The 19,296-nt window shown below is 51.3% G+C and overlaps 1 protein-coding gene across 1 annotated transcript in view; it reads left to right on the top strand.

The window, feature by feature from the left end:
* Window positions 1–19,296, top strand: part of LOC140403205 (complement C3-like) — a 297,922-nt gene that overhangs the window by 21,830 nt on the left and 256,796 nt on the right. The window contains exon 3 of the mRNA XM_072490957.1: window positions 11,926–12,088. Coding sequence (XP_072347058.1) covers window positions 11,926–12,088 — 163 coding nt within the window. The remainder of the gene's footprint in view (window positions 1–11,925; window positions 12,089–19,296) is intronic.

Genomic DNA, 19,296 nt, shown 5'->3' with positions numbered 1-19,296 from the left:
AGAAATGTTTTTTCTTATCACATGGCTTCAGTGATGTCATTGAGTGGGTGGAGCTGGGCTGTGGCTCTGAGTTTTATATTCACTTTGGTTTGGGGCTTGTTTGTGGCTCTGAGTTTTTTGCTTTCATTTTCACATTTTGGCTGCTGTATTCAGACAGACAAATACTTGGAGTCTCTCTGCAGTTTAAAAGCTGTCTCCAAATTACTTGATAACTTAAATGTGATAACTGTTTTCTGGAAGGAATTCAAACCTACTGTTTTGGTAAAAGGGTTTTTCTGGTTTATGTGATGTTGTTGTTATTAAATTGCAACAGTTAAGGGAGAAATTTATAAAGGGTTATACATAGAGTACTGTAGCTGTGTGGGGTATTTTGTTTGTAGTTCGTAAAATGCCTACTGTGTGCTTTTATAAAACTGTTAACTAAATTTGTAGAATAAACTTTGTTTTCAATTAAAAGTGCTTAAGGCCTCTGTTGAATAATACCTGAAAGGCAGGCCCTTGTGCTCCTCGTAAACAAAATTAATAAACAGTTGTAGGTCAGGTGAACTCCATGATATACTTTGGAGTTTTCTAAACCCTGGCCCATAACAATAGGATGATTCATCGTATTGCTCTGGAGCCAGTTTCTCCAAAATGGGGTTTACGTCTTCAGTTACCAGTCTGTTTGCAGTTGATTTGCTCTCATCTGACTGATCTGCTGTTGCAATCTCACTTTTAATCTCTGCACAAGCCATCTTAGAGCTTTTTCACTTATCGTTGCCCTGCGCAGGTTGGTGCCATTTGGTGACACCTCGTCAGCATTGCCAAATAAACTACATAAACTTTCATCATCTTCCACGTCTGGTTCATCATCTGATTCTTCACTTTACTCATCATCGTCGTAATTATCATCATCGTCTCCCGTGAAGTATAACACTGCTCGTGGAATTATGTGTTCACGTAAGAAATGACCAATTTCCAAGTCAGCAGTGAATCTTGCTGCAGAACCTTCATCCAACTCTCCATGATCTGGAACTTCAGGAGGATTGAAGAATTTGAAGAAGGAGTAATTTGGGACAGTTTTCGTAACTGTTCTAGTAGTGTCCCGACTCTTATGGTTCTACTTCGTTTTAATGGTTTTCACTGTGGTGGTTTTTCTTTCCTCCAGTCGATCTGGCACCCTGTGCAGCCTGTGATTTCAAAGACGAAAACGTCTGACTCATCAGGCTGCGACTCCACCTGGTATTGTTTTGCGAGTAGCTCATTTGTGAAGTACTCATTTGGTTCAAAATTGAACTCCAGAGTAAAGCTCATAAGCTGTCACAGATCTGAAACTTTTATGGCTACATCTTGTAGATGCTTTAAGATGGGCTCATCATGCTCCTGTATCACGTCACTGAACAAATCCTCATTTTTGAAGACTGCGAATCAGAATTCTGGAGTCTCCTTTGGATCCTCCATCTCTTCTTCTGGTTGATCTCCCTCCATTCTAACTTTTGTTGTATCTCATCGGATACCTGCACCATTGTATCTCGTTGCTAATCGCAATGATAATCTGTTGCAGCGCTGTCTGGAATGTACAGCCGCTCAACTAGGTTGAGGGCCTCACATGCGTCCGCTCCTATGATGGACGTGCGCTCCGTGTCCACAATGGAAAATAATGTGATGTGACTTCTGTTTTGTTCCCATGCTTCGAGTTCAGATGACTTCTGGTTGCGGCTATGCGGAGCTAAGTCGCACATTCGGCGGCTCCCGCAAAAACGGACTTTTGGACTCTTTTCGGGGCCCCCAACGGCACTTTTTCGACGTTTCCCGGTGTGGGAAGGAGTCTATAACAGCTCCCCGTCAGCATATGGCTTCAACTAGGAGCGGGGCGACAAAAAAGGTGGTGGTGGACCCGAAGAAGGTGCGAGGAAAGAAGGACAAAATGGCGGCGGGCGGAGACCAGGCAGCGTGGATGCAGTTGGCGGAGGAACAGCAGGAGGGTATCCAGCGCTGCTTCAGAGAGATTAAAATGGACCTGCTAGAGCCGATGAAGGCTTCTATTGATAAGCTGCTGGAGACACAGACGGCCCAGGGGGTGGCGATCCCCGAGGCTCGACAAAAGATCTCTGACAATGAGGACGAGATCTTAGGCCCGGCGGTAAAGGTGGAGGCGCACGAGGCGCATCACAAGAAATGGCAGGAGCGGTTTGAGGAGATGGAGAATCGGTTGAGGCGGAAGAATCTGCGGATTCCAGGCCCCCGGAGAGGCTGGAGGGGCCGCACGTGGGGGCCTATGTGGTCACCATGTTGAACTCGCTGATGGGAGCGGGGTCCTTCCAGGGGCCCCTGGAGCTGGAAGGGGCCCATAGAGTGCTGGCGAGGAGGCCCAAGGCTAACGGGCCTCCACAGGCAGTGCTGGTGAGGTTCCATCGGTTCGTCAATTGGGAGTGTGTGCTCAGGTGGGCCAAGAAGGAGAGGAGCAGCAGGTGGGAGAACGCGGAGGTTCGAATATACCAGGACTCGAGTGCGGAGGTGGCGAAGAGGAGGGCCGGGTACAATCAAGCGAAGGCAGTGCTGCACAGGAAGGGGGTGAAGTTCGGCATGTTGCAGCCGGCGCGACTGTGGGTTACCTACAAGGACCAGCACCATTATTTTGAGTCTCCGGAGGAGGCGTGGGCTTTTGTTCAGGCCGAGAAGTTGGACACAGATTGAGGGTCGGGATGGGCGATTGGGGACTGCGGTTGATATGTTTGTTTGTTTTTCTTGAGGGGGGGGCCTTTGTAGTGCTCCGGTTTCTTTTTCTCTGTGTTTTTCTCTTTCGGGTTGGTGAGGGTGGCTGTGGCGGGTTGGGCACTGTTTTGGTTGGGTTGATCGGGGGGCTCTTGGAGGGGGGTAGGTAAACGGAACGGGGGGGGTGTGACGGCGGTGAGATGGGGCCCCACGGGGGAGGGGGAGGCCCCAGTCGGGGGTGAGGGGACCGGGCCTGCAAAAGGAGCTGCGTCAGAGGTGGCGGGGCCTGGTAGGTGGAAAGCGCGGGCATTTTCCCGCGCTGAAGACTGGAGGGGTCGGGGCGGGGAAGCGAGGGTTGTTCCCCACGCTTAGAACGGAAGGGGGAGGGGGTAGAGCCTATGGTGGGGAACGGGAGAGGAGAGTGTGCCACACAATGGGAGGAGGCGGGAGTGGCCGGGGTCAGCAGGAGTCAGCTGACTTGCGGAAGCGCAATGGGGGGAGTAAATCAGCTAGGATGGGTCCTAGCGTGGGGGGGTGAGGGGGGGGGGGGGGGGGGGGTGGGGGGGGGGGGGGAGAAATCGAGTTGCTGCTGCTATGGTCGAGGAGGAGCTGGAGCGAGTGGGGGGTGTCGAGACGGGGTATGCCGCTGTGGGGAACGGTCTGGGGTGCGGGCGCGTGGCTGGCCAAGGAGGGGTCATGGCTAGTCGGCGTGGGAGGGGGCGGGTAGCCCCCTGATCCGGCTGATAACCTGGAATGTAAGAGGACTGAATGGGCCAGTTAAGCGGGCCCGCGAGTTCGCGCACCTGAAGGGGCTCAAGGCGGACGTGGTTATGCTTCAGGAGACACACCTGAAGGTGGCAGACCAGGTAAGACTGAGGAAAGGGTGGGTAGGTCAGGTGTTTCACTTGGGGCTAGATGCCAAAAATCGAGGGGTGGCGATCTTGGTGGGAAAGAAGGTGTCATTCGAGGCGTCGAGCATTGTGGCAGATAATGGCGCTAGGTACATAATGGTAAGTGGTAAGTTGCAGGGAGAGAGGGTGGTACTGGTCAATGTGTATGCCCCGAACTGGGATGATGCGGGTTTTATGCGGCGTGTGTTGGGTCGGATCCCAGACTTGGAAGTGGGGGGTCTGATAATGGGGGGAGACTTTAACACAGTGCTGGATCCGGTACTGGATCGATCCAGGGCTAGGACGGGTAGGAAGCCGGCGGCGGCTAGAGTGTAAAAGGGTGTTTATGGACCAGATGGGAGGGGTGGACCCTTGGAGATTTGCAAGGCCGGGGAATTTTCATTCTTCTCACATGTCCATAAGGCTTATTCCCGAATCGACTTTTTCATTTTGAGGAGGGCGCTGATATCGAGAGTAGAGGATACTGAGTATTCGGCAATAGCCATTTCGTTCCACGCCCCGCATTGGGTGGACTTGGAGATGGGGGAGGAGAGGGACCAGCGCCCGCAGTGGCGCTTGGAGGTGGGGCTGTTGGCGGACGAGGAGGTGAGCGAGCGGGTCCGAGGAAGTATAGAGAGGTACTTGGAGACCAACGACAACGGTGAGGTCCAAGTGGGGATGTTATGGGAGGCACTGAAGACGGTGGTGAGGGGTGAGCTCATCTCCATTAGGGCCAGACGGAGCGGGGGGTGAGGGAGAGGCTGGTGGGGGAGATGGTGAGGGTAACAGGAGGTATGCGTAGGAGCCAAAGGAAGGATTGTTGAGGAAGAGGCGTAGCCTCTAGGCCGAATTCGACCTGCTGACCACCAGGAAGGCGGAGGTGCAGTGGAGGAAGGCCCAGGGGGCGATTTACGAGCATGGGGAAAAGGCAAGCCGGATGCTGGCGCATCAGCTTCGGAAGCGGGACGCAGCTAGGGTGATCGGGGGAGTTAAGGATGGGGAGGGAGTGTGGTGCGGAGTGGGGTTGGCATCAATGGGGTCTTCAGGGACTTTTACGAGGAATTGTACCGATCCGAGCCCCCACGGGAGGAGGGAGGGATGGGCCGCTTCCTGGACCAATTGAGGTTTCCAAAGGTGGAAGCGGGACTGGTGGCGGGACTGGGGGCCCCGATTGGGCTGGAGGAGCTGATCAAAGGGCTAGGAAGCATGCAGGCGGGGAAGGCACCGGGGCCGGATGGTTTCCCGGTCGAATTCTATAAAGAATATATGGACCTGTTGGGCCCGCTGCAAGGGAGGGGGGGGGCTTTGCCCCCGACGATGTCCCGGGCACTGATCTCCTTGATCCTGAAGCGGGACAAGGATCCCCTGCAATGTGGGTCTTACAGACTGATTTCCTTGCTAAATGTAGATGCCAAGGTGCTGGCGAAGGTCTTAGCCACGAGGATTGAGGATTGTGTGCCGCAGATCATCCATGAAGACCAGACGGGGTTTGTGAAGGGGAGACAGTTGAACGCGAATGTGTGGAGGCTTTTGAATGTTATGATGCCGGCGAGGGAGGGGGAGGTGGAGATAGTGGTGGCGATGGGCACTGAGAAAGCCTTCGACAGGGTAGAGTGGGGTACCTGTGGGAGGTGCTGAAGAGGCTCGGGTTTGGGGAGGGGTTTGTCAGGTGGGTTAGGCTATTGTATGAGGTCCCGATGGCGAGTGTGGCCACAAACAGGAGGCGGTCCGAGTACTTTTGGTTGCACCAAGGGAGGCGACAGGTGTGTCCCTTGTCCCCCCTGCTCTTCGCACTGGCGATTGAACCCCTGGTTATGGCACTGCGGGAGTCAAGGAACTGGACGGGGTTGGTACGGGGTGGGGAGGAGCATAGGGTGTCACTTTATGCGGACGACCTGCTGCTGTATGTGGCGGACCCGGTGGGAGGAATGCCGGAGGTAATGAGGATTCTTAGGGAATTCGGGGACTTTTCGGGGTACAAGCTCAACATGGGGAAGAGTGAGCTGTTCATAGTTCACCCAGGGGACCAGGAGAGGAGGCTTGGTGAGCTCCCACTAGAAAGGGCGGAGAGGAGCTTCAGGTATTTGGGGGTCCAGGTGGCCAGGAGCTGGGGCTCTCTGCATAGGCTTAATTTTACAAGGCTGGTGGAGCAAATGGAGGAGGAGTTCAAGAGGTGGGACGCGTTGCCACTGTCCTTGGCGGGTAGGATGCAGTCAATCAAAATGACGGTGCTCCCAAGGTTTTTGTTCCTGTTCCAGTGCCTCCCCGTGTTTATCCCGAAGGTTTTTTTCAGGCGGGTTTACAGGAGTATAATGGGGTTTGTGTGGGCGCGAGGGACTCCGAGGGTGAGAAGGGTGTGCCTGGAGTGGAGTAGAGATAGGGGGGGACTGGCGCTGCCCAACCTCTGTGGGTACTACTGGGCCGCCAATGCGACGATGGTGCGCAAGTGGGTGATGGAGGGGGCTGCATGGAAGAGGCTGGAGATGGCGTCTTGTGTGGGTACGAGTCTGGGGGCGCTGGCAACGGCGCCGCTGCCACTCCCTCTAAGGAGGTATACCACGAGCCCGGTGGTGGTGGCTGCCCTCAGAATTTGGGGGCAGTGGAGGTGGCACAGGGGGGAAGTTGGGGCCTCGGCGTGGACCCCATTATGGGGGAACCACCGGTTCACCCCAGGAAGAACAGGTGGTGGGTTTGCGGGGTCGCACATGGCAGGGACACAAAAGTTGGGGGACCTGTTGGTTTACGGGAAGTTCGCGAGCCTGGGTGAGCTGGAGGAGAAGTACGGGCTCCCCCGGGGAACTCCTTCAGGTACTTACAGGTAAGCGCGTTTGCCAGATGGCAGGTGGCGGAATTCCCGCGGCTACTGCCACACACAGTACAGGACAGGGTGCTCTCGGGGGGTGGGTGGGAGTGGGGAAGATCTCGGAAACTTACCAGGTGATGCAGGAGGAGGAGGAGGCCTCGGTGGTGGAGGTAAAAGGTAAGTGGGAGGAGGAGTTAGGAGAGGAAATTGAGGAAGGGACGTGGGCAGATGCCCTGGGGAGGTTGAACTCTTCCTCATTGTGCGCGAGGCTCAGCCTCATACAGTTTACGGTGCTGCACAAGGCACACATGACCGGGACAAGGATGAGCCGGTTTTGTGGGGGTGAGGACAGGTGTGTTAGGTACTCAGGGAGCCCAGCAAATCACACCCATATGTTCTGGGCATGCCCAGCGCTGGAGGAATTTTGGAAGGGCGTAGCGAGGACGGTGGCGAGGGTGGTAGGATCCAGGGTCGAACCGGGCTGGGGGCTCGCAATATTTGGGGTGGCAGAGGAGCCGGGAGTGCAGGAGGCGAAAGAGGCCGGAATTCTGGCCTTTGCGTCCCTGGTAGCCCGGCGAAGGATTCTTCAGTGGAAGGATGCGAGGCCCCCAAGCGTGGAATCCTGGATCAATGATATGGCAGGGTTCATTAAATTGGAGAGGGTGAAATTCGCCTTGAGAGGGTCGGTACATGGGTTCTTTAGGCGGTGGCAACTGTTCTTGGACTTCCTGGCAGAACGATAGACATTGGTCATTGGCAGCAGCAACTTGGCGGGGGGGGGGTTTACTTTATTATTGTTTTTGTTATTTACACTGAAGGGTCTGAGGGGGGTGTATATACCTGTTGTGTTAAGTCGTGGTGTTAATGTTAATTTATTATTTATGTACGGGGGTGGGGGGGGGGGTGTGGTATGGGGGTTGCTTTTCTAGATTGTGTTTTGTACTTAACCCTGTTGGGCTCTTTTTTTCATTTTGTTATTGATATTTTATGAAAACCTTCAATAAATTTTTTTTAAAAAAATGCTTCGTGTTCACATGCTCCCAGTGTCACAATCTCATGCTCATTGCAGTCTTTCAGTAATCTTCTTTGATTGATGACTTTTGGTTTAACTCGTAGCTGTTCAGATTGAGAAGGTTGACCCTCGCTCCCTTGTCGAGCTTGCATCATCATTGTGGCGTTCAGCATCACTGGAATTGCCCATCTGCCTTCAGTGGTATCAGCACCACCATCACTATTGCTTCAACTGGTCAGTAGGACTTCTTCACTCTGCATATTCGGACACATCGTGTCCTTAAACAAAATCAGGTCAATGAAAAACAGGTCTTCAATGGACATCTCATCAGTCGCGTTGACTGAACTTGTTTGGTCCATGGGACGGTTTTCGGACGAACTGGAGTTTCCACAATTGGAGAAAGAGAAGAGGCAGGCGCTAGAGGAGCCCTTGGGGCTGAGGGAGATATTGGACAGTTAAGATGGTTACCCGGCGGAATTCTATGAGGACTTTGCGACTGAGCTGGCGCCACATCTCTTGGGGGCGTTTAATGAGGCGTTGGAGAAGGGGGTGCTGCTGGAGACGATGACACAGGCAACGATCACTTTAATACCAAAGACGGAGAAAGACCCATTGGAATGTGGGTCGTATAGGCCCATATCACTGTTAAATATGGATGTGAAAGTGTTGGCTAAGTTGATGGTGGGAAGGATGGAAGGATGTGTCCTGTGGGTAGCTGCAGAGGACCAAACAGGTTTCGCAAAGGTCAGGCAGATTTCTAGTAATATAAGGAGCCTGTTAAATCTGGATATGACCCCGTCAAGAGCTCAGGTACCGGAGGTAATGCGTGGGTGCGCCTGTTATACTTGGCACCGATGGCGAGTGTGCGGACCAATGACATGGGCTCACGAAACTTTGAACTGCACAGGGGAACAAAGCAGGGGTGCCCCCTGTCGCCGCTGTTGTTTGCGAGGGTTAGAGCCTCTGCAATGGCTATTAGTGATTCGACTGAGTGGCAAGGGATTACGATGGGAAGAAGGAAGCACCGGGTGTCGCTATATGCAGACGACCTACTGTTATATGTTTCAGACCCATTGGAGAGTATGGAGAGGATCATGGGCTTGTTGGGAAAGTTTGGGGCATTCTCAGGATATAAGCTAAATGTAAGGAAAAGTGAACAAGCCAACCTGGGGGGGGGGGGGGGGGGGGGGGTGGTTGCCATTCAAGGTGGTCAGAGACAGGTTTAGATACCTGGGGATTCGGGTGGCGAGGGAATGGGCGATGCTACATAAATGGAATCTAACCATGCTGGTGGAAGAGGTTAGGGAGGATGTGAAGAGGTGGGACACATTGCACCTGATTCTGGTAGAGAGGATCCAAGTGGTGAAGATGAACATTCTGCCGAGGCTCCTGTTCATATTCCAGACACATCCGATCTTTGTACCGAAGGCCTTCTTTCGAAAATTGGATATGAGGGCTGGATTCTCTGCCCTGCCGTGCCACATTTCTGCCCTGACCCGCCGGCGGGATTCTCCGTTATGCTGGCCTATCAATAGGGTTTCCCATTGTACGGCAGTCCCACGCCATCGGGAAACCCCCGGGCGGCGGCAAAAAGGAGAATCCTGCCGGCGGATAATCCCGCCCATGATTTTCTCAGACTTTGTATGGGCAGGGAAGGTGCCAAGTGTTAAGAAGACACTGTTACAGAGGCAGAAAGGAGGGTTGGCGTTGTCAAACCTGCTGCACTATTACTGGGCGGTGAACGTGGAAAGGTGAAGCGGTGGTGGGAAGGAGAGGGGGCAGAATAGGTTAGAATGGAGGAAGAATTCTGTAAGGGGTCCAGCTTGAGGGCTATGGTGATGGCGGCATTGCCCATGGTGCCAAGGAAATACGCGGAGAGCCCGGTGGTGCAGTCCACAGTGAAGGTCTGGAAACAGCTGAGGAGGCATTTCAGGATGGAAGGGATGTCAGGGCTGGCGTCCCTGTGCGAAAACCACGGTTCCGAGCCGGGGGGTGGGGGGATTGATGGTCTGTTTAGGAAGTGGGGCTGGTTAAGGTGAGGGATGTGTACCTGGAAGAGAGGTTTGCCAGTATAGAGGAACCGAAGGAGAGTAGAGCTCCCGAGAGGAAATTAATTTAGGTACCTGCAGGTAAGGGACTTCGCGCGGAAGGTTTGGAAAGTGTTCCCCAGGTTGCTGAGGTACACCTTTGGAGCAACTGCTGCTTCCGGATGTGGAAGGGGAGGGCAGGATCGGAGACATATGTAGGTGGCTGGGAGAGCAGGGAGGTGAGCAGGTGGTGAAGATTAAGGAGAAATGGGAGGAGGAGCTGGGAGGGAAGATACACTGGGGCGTATGGAGTGAGGCGCTATGAAGGGTAAATGCGATTCCTCGTGCGCAAGGATGAGTCTGAAACAGTTCAAGGTTGTACACAAGGTACATATAACTCGGGTAAAAATGAGTGGGTTCTTCCAGGGAGTGGCAGACGAGTGTGAGAAGTGGGGACCAGCGAAAAGTTGGAGAGATTCTGGGCGGGAGTGTCCGCGGCGCGAACAAGGATAGTGGGGGAGGAAATTGAGCCGGACCCTTTGGTGGCGATATTCGGGATTTCGGAGAAGCCGGAGCAGATGGGAGGGGACGTCGTGGCCATCGCCTCTCTGATTGCCCGGCGAACAATTCTGTTGGAGTGGCGGTCAGCAGCACCGCCGGGGGTGACGGCCTAGCTGGGAGACTTTCATGACTTCCTTCGGCTGGAAAACGTCAAGTACGAATTAAGGGGTTCAGCGGAGGAGAGCTTTGAGGCAAGGTGGGGATGTTCGTGGGGGGGGGGGGGGGTGGGGGGGGGGGGTGGTGAAGGAGGAGTGGGGTGAGGAAAGGAAAAATTTGTACAAGCTGTGTGTTGGGGAGTTTGCTTCCCGAATTGTTTATGTTTTGTAACCTTTTATAAAAGTTTGGAATAAAATACATTAAAAAAAAAAGAAATGGAGAAGAGACGAGGCCTTAATGGTGTTGGACCCATCCCTAGAACAGAAAAATTGTACAGTCAGGTATGGCCTATTAACTGATGATTTGAGTTTACAGCTCCATTGACAATTTTGTTAATTAAGTGGCCAATGCCATTCTGCCACAAGCTTTGCCTACAGTTGCATGGCTGTTGTCCAATGACAATCTTCAGCAAAAGAAGTACTTCTGCGCATTGTGCTGCCGATAGTGGAGTTCCCAGTGAGGCAGAGAATTCAGCACAGTGAAGAAAATGGGAGTGGCGCCGGCTGCAGATCCATTTCTGATTCTCTGCCCCCCTCCCCGCTGGCTTCAGGATCGAGTTTGGCGCCCCTGCCAGCTGGAGGATGCAAATGGTCATAATGACCTATTTGCATCCATTTCGCGGGCCAGACACCATATTCTCTGTGCCCGCGTGATTCTCCGGTGCTCTGGGCCGGGAATCATGTGGGAGGATATTACTACAGGTATTGACAAGCGTTGCCCTGACGTGGTGGGCCAAGACTGTAACTCTTTAAGGAGTTTCCCCCAAAGTCCATCTGAGAACCATTCCCCCCACAATGCAGCCCATCCCTACAGAAACCACCCTGCCCACAGTGACTTCCCAAATAACGGGACTCCCAGAGAACCCCCGCAGAGACCCCCTAAATAAAAGCCCCGCTGCCCAGAGACCCCTAAATAAAGAGACTCCCAGAGGCACCTCTGTAGGGAGGCCTCTTTCAGGTGTTTCTGTGTGGAGGGCAGGGGTCTCTTTATTTAGGAGTCTCTGTGGGAGTTATCTTTATTACTGTGGGGGGTACCCAGAAAACATGTGGGTCGTGGGCCAAATTGTGACGATGTAGGAGGCGGGGGGTTGGGTCGGGTCATGTCTGTACTGGGGGAGAAAATCCAGGGGTGGGCGGCTGAATTGCAATGCAGGGAGGGTGGTGGCTCATCGTGGGACGTCACCATCAGGCCACCCGCTAAAAATGGCAGCCGGATGGCAGGATTTCCAACAGAAACCCTCGCAGTCCTCGTTATGCACAAATTTTCATGACTAACGGTTGGAAAGAAGTTATCTCCTGACAATTTTATTGGCATCACCTCATCCATGTCATGGACGCCATCATTGGCCAGACCATAACTGAGCTAACTATATCATACCCAGTGGAAAACAGAGTCAACAAACCAGTGGCTCAACTGCGGCCAGTCAGATATTTTCTACCATCAACAAAGCTGATGTGAGGGTTGTGATGGCATGCCTATTAAATACCTGAATAGTTGAAGTTCCAGCACTTCTTCCCACCCAGGTCAAAGCACCTTGCTTGATTCATGATCCTAATACCTTGGATTGTAGTTGCTGTGTAACTTGCCTGCATTACAGCAGCTCAGCAAGCTTGACATTGCCTCCTCCTTTCACTCATCCTTATCCAACAAACAAACAAAAAATTAAAGAAGTTGTAATATAGAGAATTCAATGGGGATATTAAAAGAGTTACAGGATGCAATATGACCAATTATATAATAACTACTTATTTTAATAGATATTTCTTGTATGTTTCTTTCCAGATACCCAGAGACAGAATTTCAAAAGAAAATAAATTGCCCCAGTATGTACAGTTGGAAGCAACATCAACAGTGTTTCAGTTGGAGAGAACCATCCTTATTTCATATCAAATGGGACACATATTTATCCAGACTGATAAACCAATCTATACACCATCTCAAACTGGTAACTATAGCTGCAAATTTTCTGATATATCTCCAATACACAAGTAAAGAACAGTGCTGAATGTGTCAGGTGCAAATAGGAGGTTGAAGAGGCCATAGCTTATCAAGTTGAGAGACGTTAGGAACGGAAAATGGAACTCTCATTTCAGGGATAACAGTGTCTGCATTAAACACACTGAAGCCAAACATTGAAACACTTCTTCGTGCAAGAGGCGGTGGAAATTTGGCACTCGCTTCCGCAAATAGCAATTATGAAATTCAAAATTGAGATTGGTAGAATTTTATTAACCAAAGGTATAAACATAGAAACACAAGCAATAGGACCAAAATTAACTCATACAATCTCTTAAGCCTGCTCTGCAATTTGCAAAACCCAAAGCCAGCCTGCTTCCAAACAGCCAACAGCATTCCCCCTTTCCAGTTCTGAATACCCATCAGACTGTCTCTCTCACACACACACTCCCTCTCTCACATTAACACTCTCTTTCTCACACACACGTACTTGCATGCGCTCTCAAACACACACTCTCATCTGCACATGCAGTCACACACACACATGCACTCTCTCAAATACATGCACTCTGTCTCACACATGCATTCTCACGCTCACACATGTGCTCTTAATAATAATGAGTATTAGTGTCACTAAGTAGGCATACATTAACACTGCAATGAAGTTACTGTGAAAATCCCCTAGTCGCCGCACTCTGGCACCTGTTCGGGTACACAGAGGGAGAATTCAGAATGTCCAATTCACCTAACAAGCGCATCTTTCAGAAGTGGGAGGATACCGGACCGCTGGGATGAAACTCAAGCAGATACGGCGAGAACGTGCTGACTCCACATGGACAGTAACCCAAGCCAGGAATCGAACCCAGGTGCCTTGCGCTGTGAAGCAACAGTGCTTACCACTGTGCTACCGTGCCGCCTGTATACACATGCGTGCACTTTCTCACACATGCACTCACACACCTGCACCCACGCACACAATCTGGGCACGATTTACCGGCTGCGTCCCGCCGGAATCGTGAAGGGACACGACCGGTAGATCCCACGAGAGGCATCTTCCGGGATTCCCAATGGCTCTCAGCCCCATGAAATCCCGTTAGATTGGCAATGGGTGCGACCCAGACTTTCAGAGTTTTGAACTCACTTCACTCTGCAAATGCCAGATCAAACCAGTACCCGGTACCTACCTATCTCACTGAGGAGACCCCAGCCGGGCACTGTTTAGTATTGGTCCCCGCAAACGGGAATCAGACAGAACGGCCCTTGGGCGGGGTATCCTGGCGATCGGAGGTCCCGGGTTGTTGGCATCTGCACATGGTGGATCCCTGACATTGCTGATGCCATCTCGGCACTGTGGCACTGCGAGCCTGGGACTGCCAGGTTGCCCACGTAGCACTGCCAGCCTGTCGGGTACTGCCAGGGTGCTAGGCTGGCAGTGCCAATGTACTCCAGGTGGCATTTTGCCCACGCTGGTAATTGGGTCTGGGGGTTCCGTGAGGTGCGGTAAGGGGAGCTGAGGACTCAACGGATTTGGAGCTCCTCAGTGCAGTGAATGTGACTGAGTCTTGGCAGTGCGTTCCTGTTGATGGATGAGAAAAAACAGTGTCGTTTGATAGTGGCGTCGTTCCCACTGCTACAAGCGGATGGAACGAGTCCACTGATCCTGCCCAGAAAGGATTGTTTCTTTTGTGTTTGATTGCACCGTCTATCTCTTGCACACACCCTCACCCTATCTCTCTCACACAGGCACTCACAGAGACGTGCTTTCTCTCTCACATACAATCTCTCCCCCACACATTCTCTGACTCTCTCACACACAAATGCATTCTCTGACACACACCCTCTCTCAGACTCTCTCACACATTCTGTCACACTCTCCCGCACACACTCTCTCTCTCTTTCGCACTCACATACACATACACTCTCTCACACACACAGTTTGTGATTTAACCATTGTTACCTAGCATGGATCTGGGTGTGCCGATTAAATAGCAGAAAAGACCAAAATCGAGATTCGCACCGGGTGCCAATCAGCTTGTTATCTAATTTTAAAAAAAAACATTAAAAAAAAAATTTAGAGTACCCAATTAATTTTTTCCAATTAGGGGCAATTTAGCATGGCCAATCCACCTAACCTGCACATCTTTGGGTTGTGGGGGCGAAACCCACGCAGACACAGGGAGAATGTGCAAACTCCACACGGACAGTGACCCAGAGCCGGGATAGAACCTGGGACCTTGGCGCCGTGAGGCAGCAGTGCTAACCCACTGCGCCACCGTGCGGCCCAGCTTGTTATCTAATTGGCCCGCTCCCAATGGTAAGTTCCGAATCACGCCCAGATACAGAGAGCATATCATTGACCCCAATTTGCATTAATTTCCATCTCATTAACGAGATTGAAATCGAATGTAATGACCTCCCGAGGACTAACTCGCTCTTCAGCGAGAAATCACATGGGCATTGTTTAGGATATTTAAAAATGTTTAGGTGGCGCAATGGCTGGTGAGGGGAACTGAGAAGGTGAGTAGCCATTTCCATTTTCCGGCATGCAGCACAAAGATACTGGAGCTGTTGTCCCAGTGCAGGGGACCCCTCGGGAGGTTGGAGGGGAGGGGATTGAAGCCTGGCTTTGCCAGGGTGCCAAGCCAGCATTTCCCGAGCAATAGTGATTAGGACGGGGTGTGCCCTGCGTGGGGGTTGGGAGGGCTCATGGACGTCCTTATAGTGAGCTGGGTCTTTGGGTGGGGTGGGGGGTTTGAGGGATGTGTTGGGAGTTCGAGAGAAAAGGACGCCATTTAAAAATTGAGTCCCAATCTGTAGCTGCACTGAGGAGTCGGGGGAAAATTGAGCTCTTATGGGCAGAAAACGGGGCTAAGTGCGGCCTTGTCAGGGAATTCCCTGCTGAGACCCTCAATCTATCTGTATGTTAAAACATAAAAACTAGGAGCAGGACAAAGGTAGAGGCAGACTGTCCCACCTTTTTCTATTTCATCCCCTCTACTAAGCATGTCAAATTAAGTTTGTGAAGTTGAGTCCAATCGCACGCCACCTGAATCCCCAAATAGCGGAAGCTCTTAATAGCCAGGAGAAATGGGAACCCACTCAAACAGCCCTCCCGTCCTTCGAATCCAATCAAGAACATCTCACTCTTTGCCGTATTAAGCTTGCATCCAGAGAAGGAGCTGAATTCATTCAGAATCCTCAGGATCTTATCAATAGACTCCAAGGGAAACATACAGTCGGAAGTTATTCGCATATAAGGACAGCCGATGTTCCACCCCCCCCGCGCTGCTTAATACCCCACCACTCTCCAGACGTCCAAAGAACCATTGCTAAAGGTTCGATCGCAAGGGCGAATAGTAACTGCGAATGCGGGCACCTCAGCCTCGTCCCATGTTGCAGAGTAAAGTACTCAGAACTAACCCTGTTAGTGGAGATGCTTGCCTTTGGGGCTGCATATAACAATTTAACCCAGTCCACAAATCCCTGCCCGAACCCAAACCATTCCAAAATGTCAAAAAGGTACGGCCACTCCACTCGGTCGAATATCTTCTCAGCATCCATTGTCAGCACAACCTCCACATCATTTCTTCCAGCGGGCATCATGAGAACGTCAAGTAGCCTCCGAATATTAGATGTCTCCAACCACTTCCACCACACAACCTTCAATACGGGATCTGGGCTTTGCATCAACATTCAGGAGGAAAATCGGACAGTAAGATCCACATTGCTCAGGATCCCTGTTCTTTCTGTGGGTAAGCGAGATAGAGACCTGCAACAACGCAGGGGGAAGGGCAGCACGGTGGCGCAGTGGGTATGCCCTGTTGCCTCACGGAGCCGAGGTCCCAGTTTCGATCCCGGCTCTGGGTCACTGTCCGTGTGGAGTTTGCACATTCTCCCCGTGTTTGCGTGGGTTTCGCCCCCACAACCCAAGGTAAGTGGATTGAACACACTAAATTGCCCCTTAATTGGAAAAATGAATTGGGTACTCTAAATTTAAAAAAAAAAACGCAGGGGGAGATAGCCCCTCCCCACCAATTGTACATCCGTACCATCAACGGACCCAGCAGCGTCCCAAAACGCAGTCATCAAGCTTTGACAAAGGGTCACCTGGACTCAAAACGTTAGCTCTTTTCTCTTCTTACAGATGCTGCCAGACCTCCTGAGATTTTACAGCATTTTCTCTTTTGGTTCCACTATCGCCCTTGCATTTCATCTGTCTTTGGTTTCCTTCTCAGCGTCCTGTATGCGCGATCCACCTCTGGGGGGCAATTAAAAACTTCCTCCCCTACCAGCTTCCATAGCATCTATGCCACAGTCTCCTAAGATTGCGAATCTTCTAGCCCTTTTGGGTGACCCACTATCCGGACATTCAGCCGCCGCTCATGGTTTAACACTGCCGGCAATCAGAATATGGAACATAGAACATACAGTGTAGAAGGAGGCCATGCGGCCCATCGAGTCTGCACCGACCCACTTAAGCCAGAAAAGAAAAATCAGAAAAGATCTTCTTCCATCATGGCCAACTGGTCCTCGTGTTCAGCGACAGACTTCCCCATTTTTTTGAGCCAAGTGCCCTGGGCCTCCAACCACTGATTAACCCATTTCCACAGCTGCTTTTATTGAGTCAATGGCCCTTACCAGGTCTTTGGAGGTTTCCATCCTCTGTTTCCTTAATTGTGAGGTTATGAAGTCCACCAACTGTGCAGTAGACCATTGACCCGGAAATTGAGACTTTAGCAAAACAATGTGTATGGTGCCAAGACCACCAGAAGCTACCCCCTGCAGCTCCACTCCACCCATGGGAGTGGCCGGGCCAACTATGGTGCCATTTGCACTTGGATTTCAAGGAGCCGTGTATCCAATTATTGTGGATGCCCATTTGAAGTGGATGGATGTCCATCGAATGACCATGACGACATTGTGGGCCACTACTGAGCGGCTTAGACAAACCTTTAGTATTCACGGGCTTCCGGAAGTGTTGGTATCAGAAAACGGCTTGTACAACTGCGGGATTTGCCGACTTTCTGAAGCAAAATGAGATTCACCATGTGTGGATTGCACCTTGCTGCCTGTCATCCAACGGATTGGCCGGACGGGCAATACAGACATTTAATCTTGGCATGCAAAAACAGATCCGAAACTCAATCCCTCTACCAATAAAAGCTAACACAACATACGCCTTCTTACCAACCCTCTCTCTCTCTGCTCATCCACACTGCCAAGAATCTTACCATTAGCCCAGTACTCTGTCTTCCTGTTATTCCTTCCAAAATGAATCACCTCACACTTTTCTGCATTAAACTCCATTTGCCACCTCTCAGCCCAGTGCTGCAGCTTATCTATGTCCCTCTGTAACTTGTAACATCCTTCTGCACTGTCCACAACTCCATCGACTTTAGTGTCATCTGCAAATTTACTCAGCCATCCTTCTACGCCCTCCTCCAGGTCATTTATAAAAATGACAAACAGCAGTGGCCCCAAAACAGATCCTTGTGGTACACCACTAGTAACTGGACTCCAGTCTGATCCTTTCCCATCAACCACCACCATTTTGTCTTCTTCCAGCTAGCCAATTTCTGATCCAAACTGCTAAATCACCCTGAATCCCATGCCTCCGTATTTTCTGCAGTAGCCGACCGTGGGGAACCTTATCAAACGCTTTACTGAAATCCATATACACCACATCAACTGCTTTACCCTCATCCACCTGTTTGGTCACCTTCTCAAAGAACTCAATAAGGTTTGTGAGGTATGACCTACCCTTCACGAAACCGTGTTGACTATCTCTAATCAAATTGTTCCTTTCCAGATGATTATACATCCTATCTCTTATAAACCTTTCCAAGATTTTGCCCACAACAGAAGTAAGGCTCATTGGTCTATAGTTACCGGGGTTGTCTCTACTTCCCTTCTTGAACAAGGGGACAACATTTGCTATCCTCCAGTCATCTGGCACTATTCCTGTAGACAAAGATGACTTAAAGATCAAAGCCAAAGGCTCAGCAATCTCCTCCCTAGCTTCCCAGAGAATCCTAGGATAAATGCCATCCGGCTCAGGGGGCTTATCTATTTTCACACTTTCCAGAATTACTAACACCTCCTCCTTATGAACCTCAAGCCCTTCTAGTCTAGTAGCCTGAATCTCAGTATTCTCCTCGACAACATTATCTTTTTCCTGTGTGAATACTGATGAAAAATATTCATTTAGCACCTCTCCTATCTCCTCGGTCTCCACGCACAACGTCCTGCTACTGTCCTTGACTGGCCCTACTCTTACCCTAGTCATACGTTTATTCCTGACATATCTATAGAAAGCTTTAGGGTTATCCTTGATCCTACCTGCCAAAGACTTCTCATGTCCCCTCCTGGCTCTTCTTAGCTCTCTCTTTAGGTCCTTCCTAGCTAACTTGTAACTCTCGAGCGCCCTAACTGAACCTTCATGTCTCACCTTTACATAATTCTATTACCGGACCACACCACATGCCACCACCGGAGTGGAGCCCTTGGAATTGTTCATGGGTCGTCGGCTGTACACAAGCTTGAGCTTCGTCCTGCCAGACATCGGGGAAAAGGCAGGAATAGGCTGAAACACAACGATCCAGACCCATCAGGGAACTTATGGCGGGCGACGCGGTCTACGTCCAAAATTGTGCCGATAGGACGCTGTGGATCCCAGGGACAGTAGTAAAGCAATGAAACAGGCATGTGGACCACCTCCACAGCCGAGCCTTCCTGGTCCTCGAGCACAAATCAAAGTCCCCATGACTGTTGGTGCTCCTTCATCCGGAGCAACCACATATAATACCCAATGAAGTGGATGAGCTCCGTAATTCGGAGATGCGGGAGGTCGACTTATCCAACCCAGAATCAAGAATCGGACATGGAGACTTTGACAACAGGAGTTGAAACAGCTCCATTTGCGGCTGCCAGGCGTTTGGCCTGCAAATGTCGCTCCCCGGTTCGTTACACCCCTCCAGACCAGAATAGCGGGTGGTCGAGAGACAGCTCCAAGCAAAGCAGGCAAAGGATCTCTCCCCCCCCCACCCCCCCCACCCCCACCTGCTGTTCAGATGGAAGAGGTACCAGACTTAAGGAGGAGGGGTGTTATAACCCGATTGGAGGCCACGGGGTCTGTAACCTCCGAGTCCCTTAGTCCTCACCTGAGTACGATCTTCCTAGATGAGGGGCGGAGCTAGG

Source organism: Scyliorhinus torazame, chromosome 27 (assembly GCF_047496885.1).
Source record: "Scyliorhinus torazame isolate Kashiwa2021f chromosome 27, sScyTor2.1, whole genome shotgun sequence".
NCBI lineage: Eukaryota > Metazoa > Chordata > Chondrichthyes > Carcharhiniformes > Scyliorhinidae > Scyliorhinus > Scyliorhinus torazame.
Note: the sequence above shows the minus strand (reverse complement) of the source record. Positions and strands in the feature narration are given on the sequence as shown.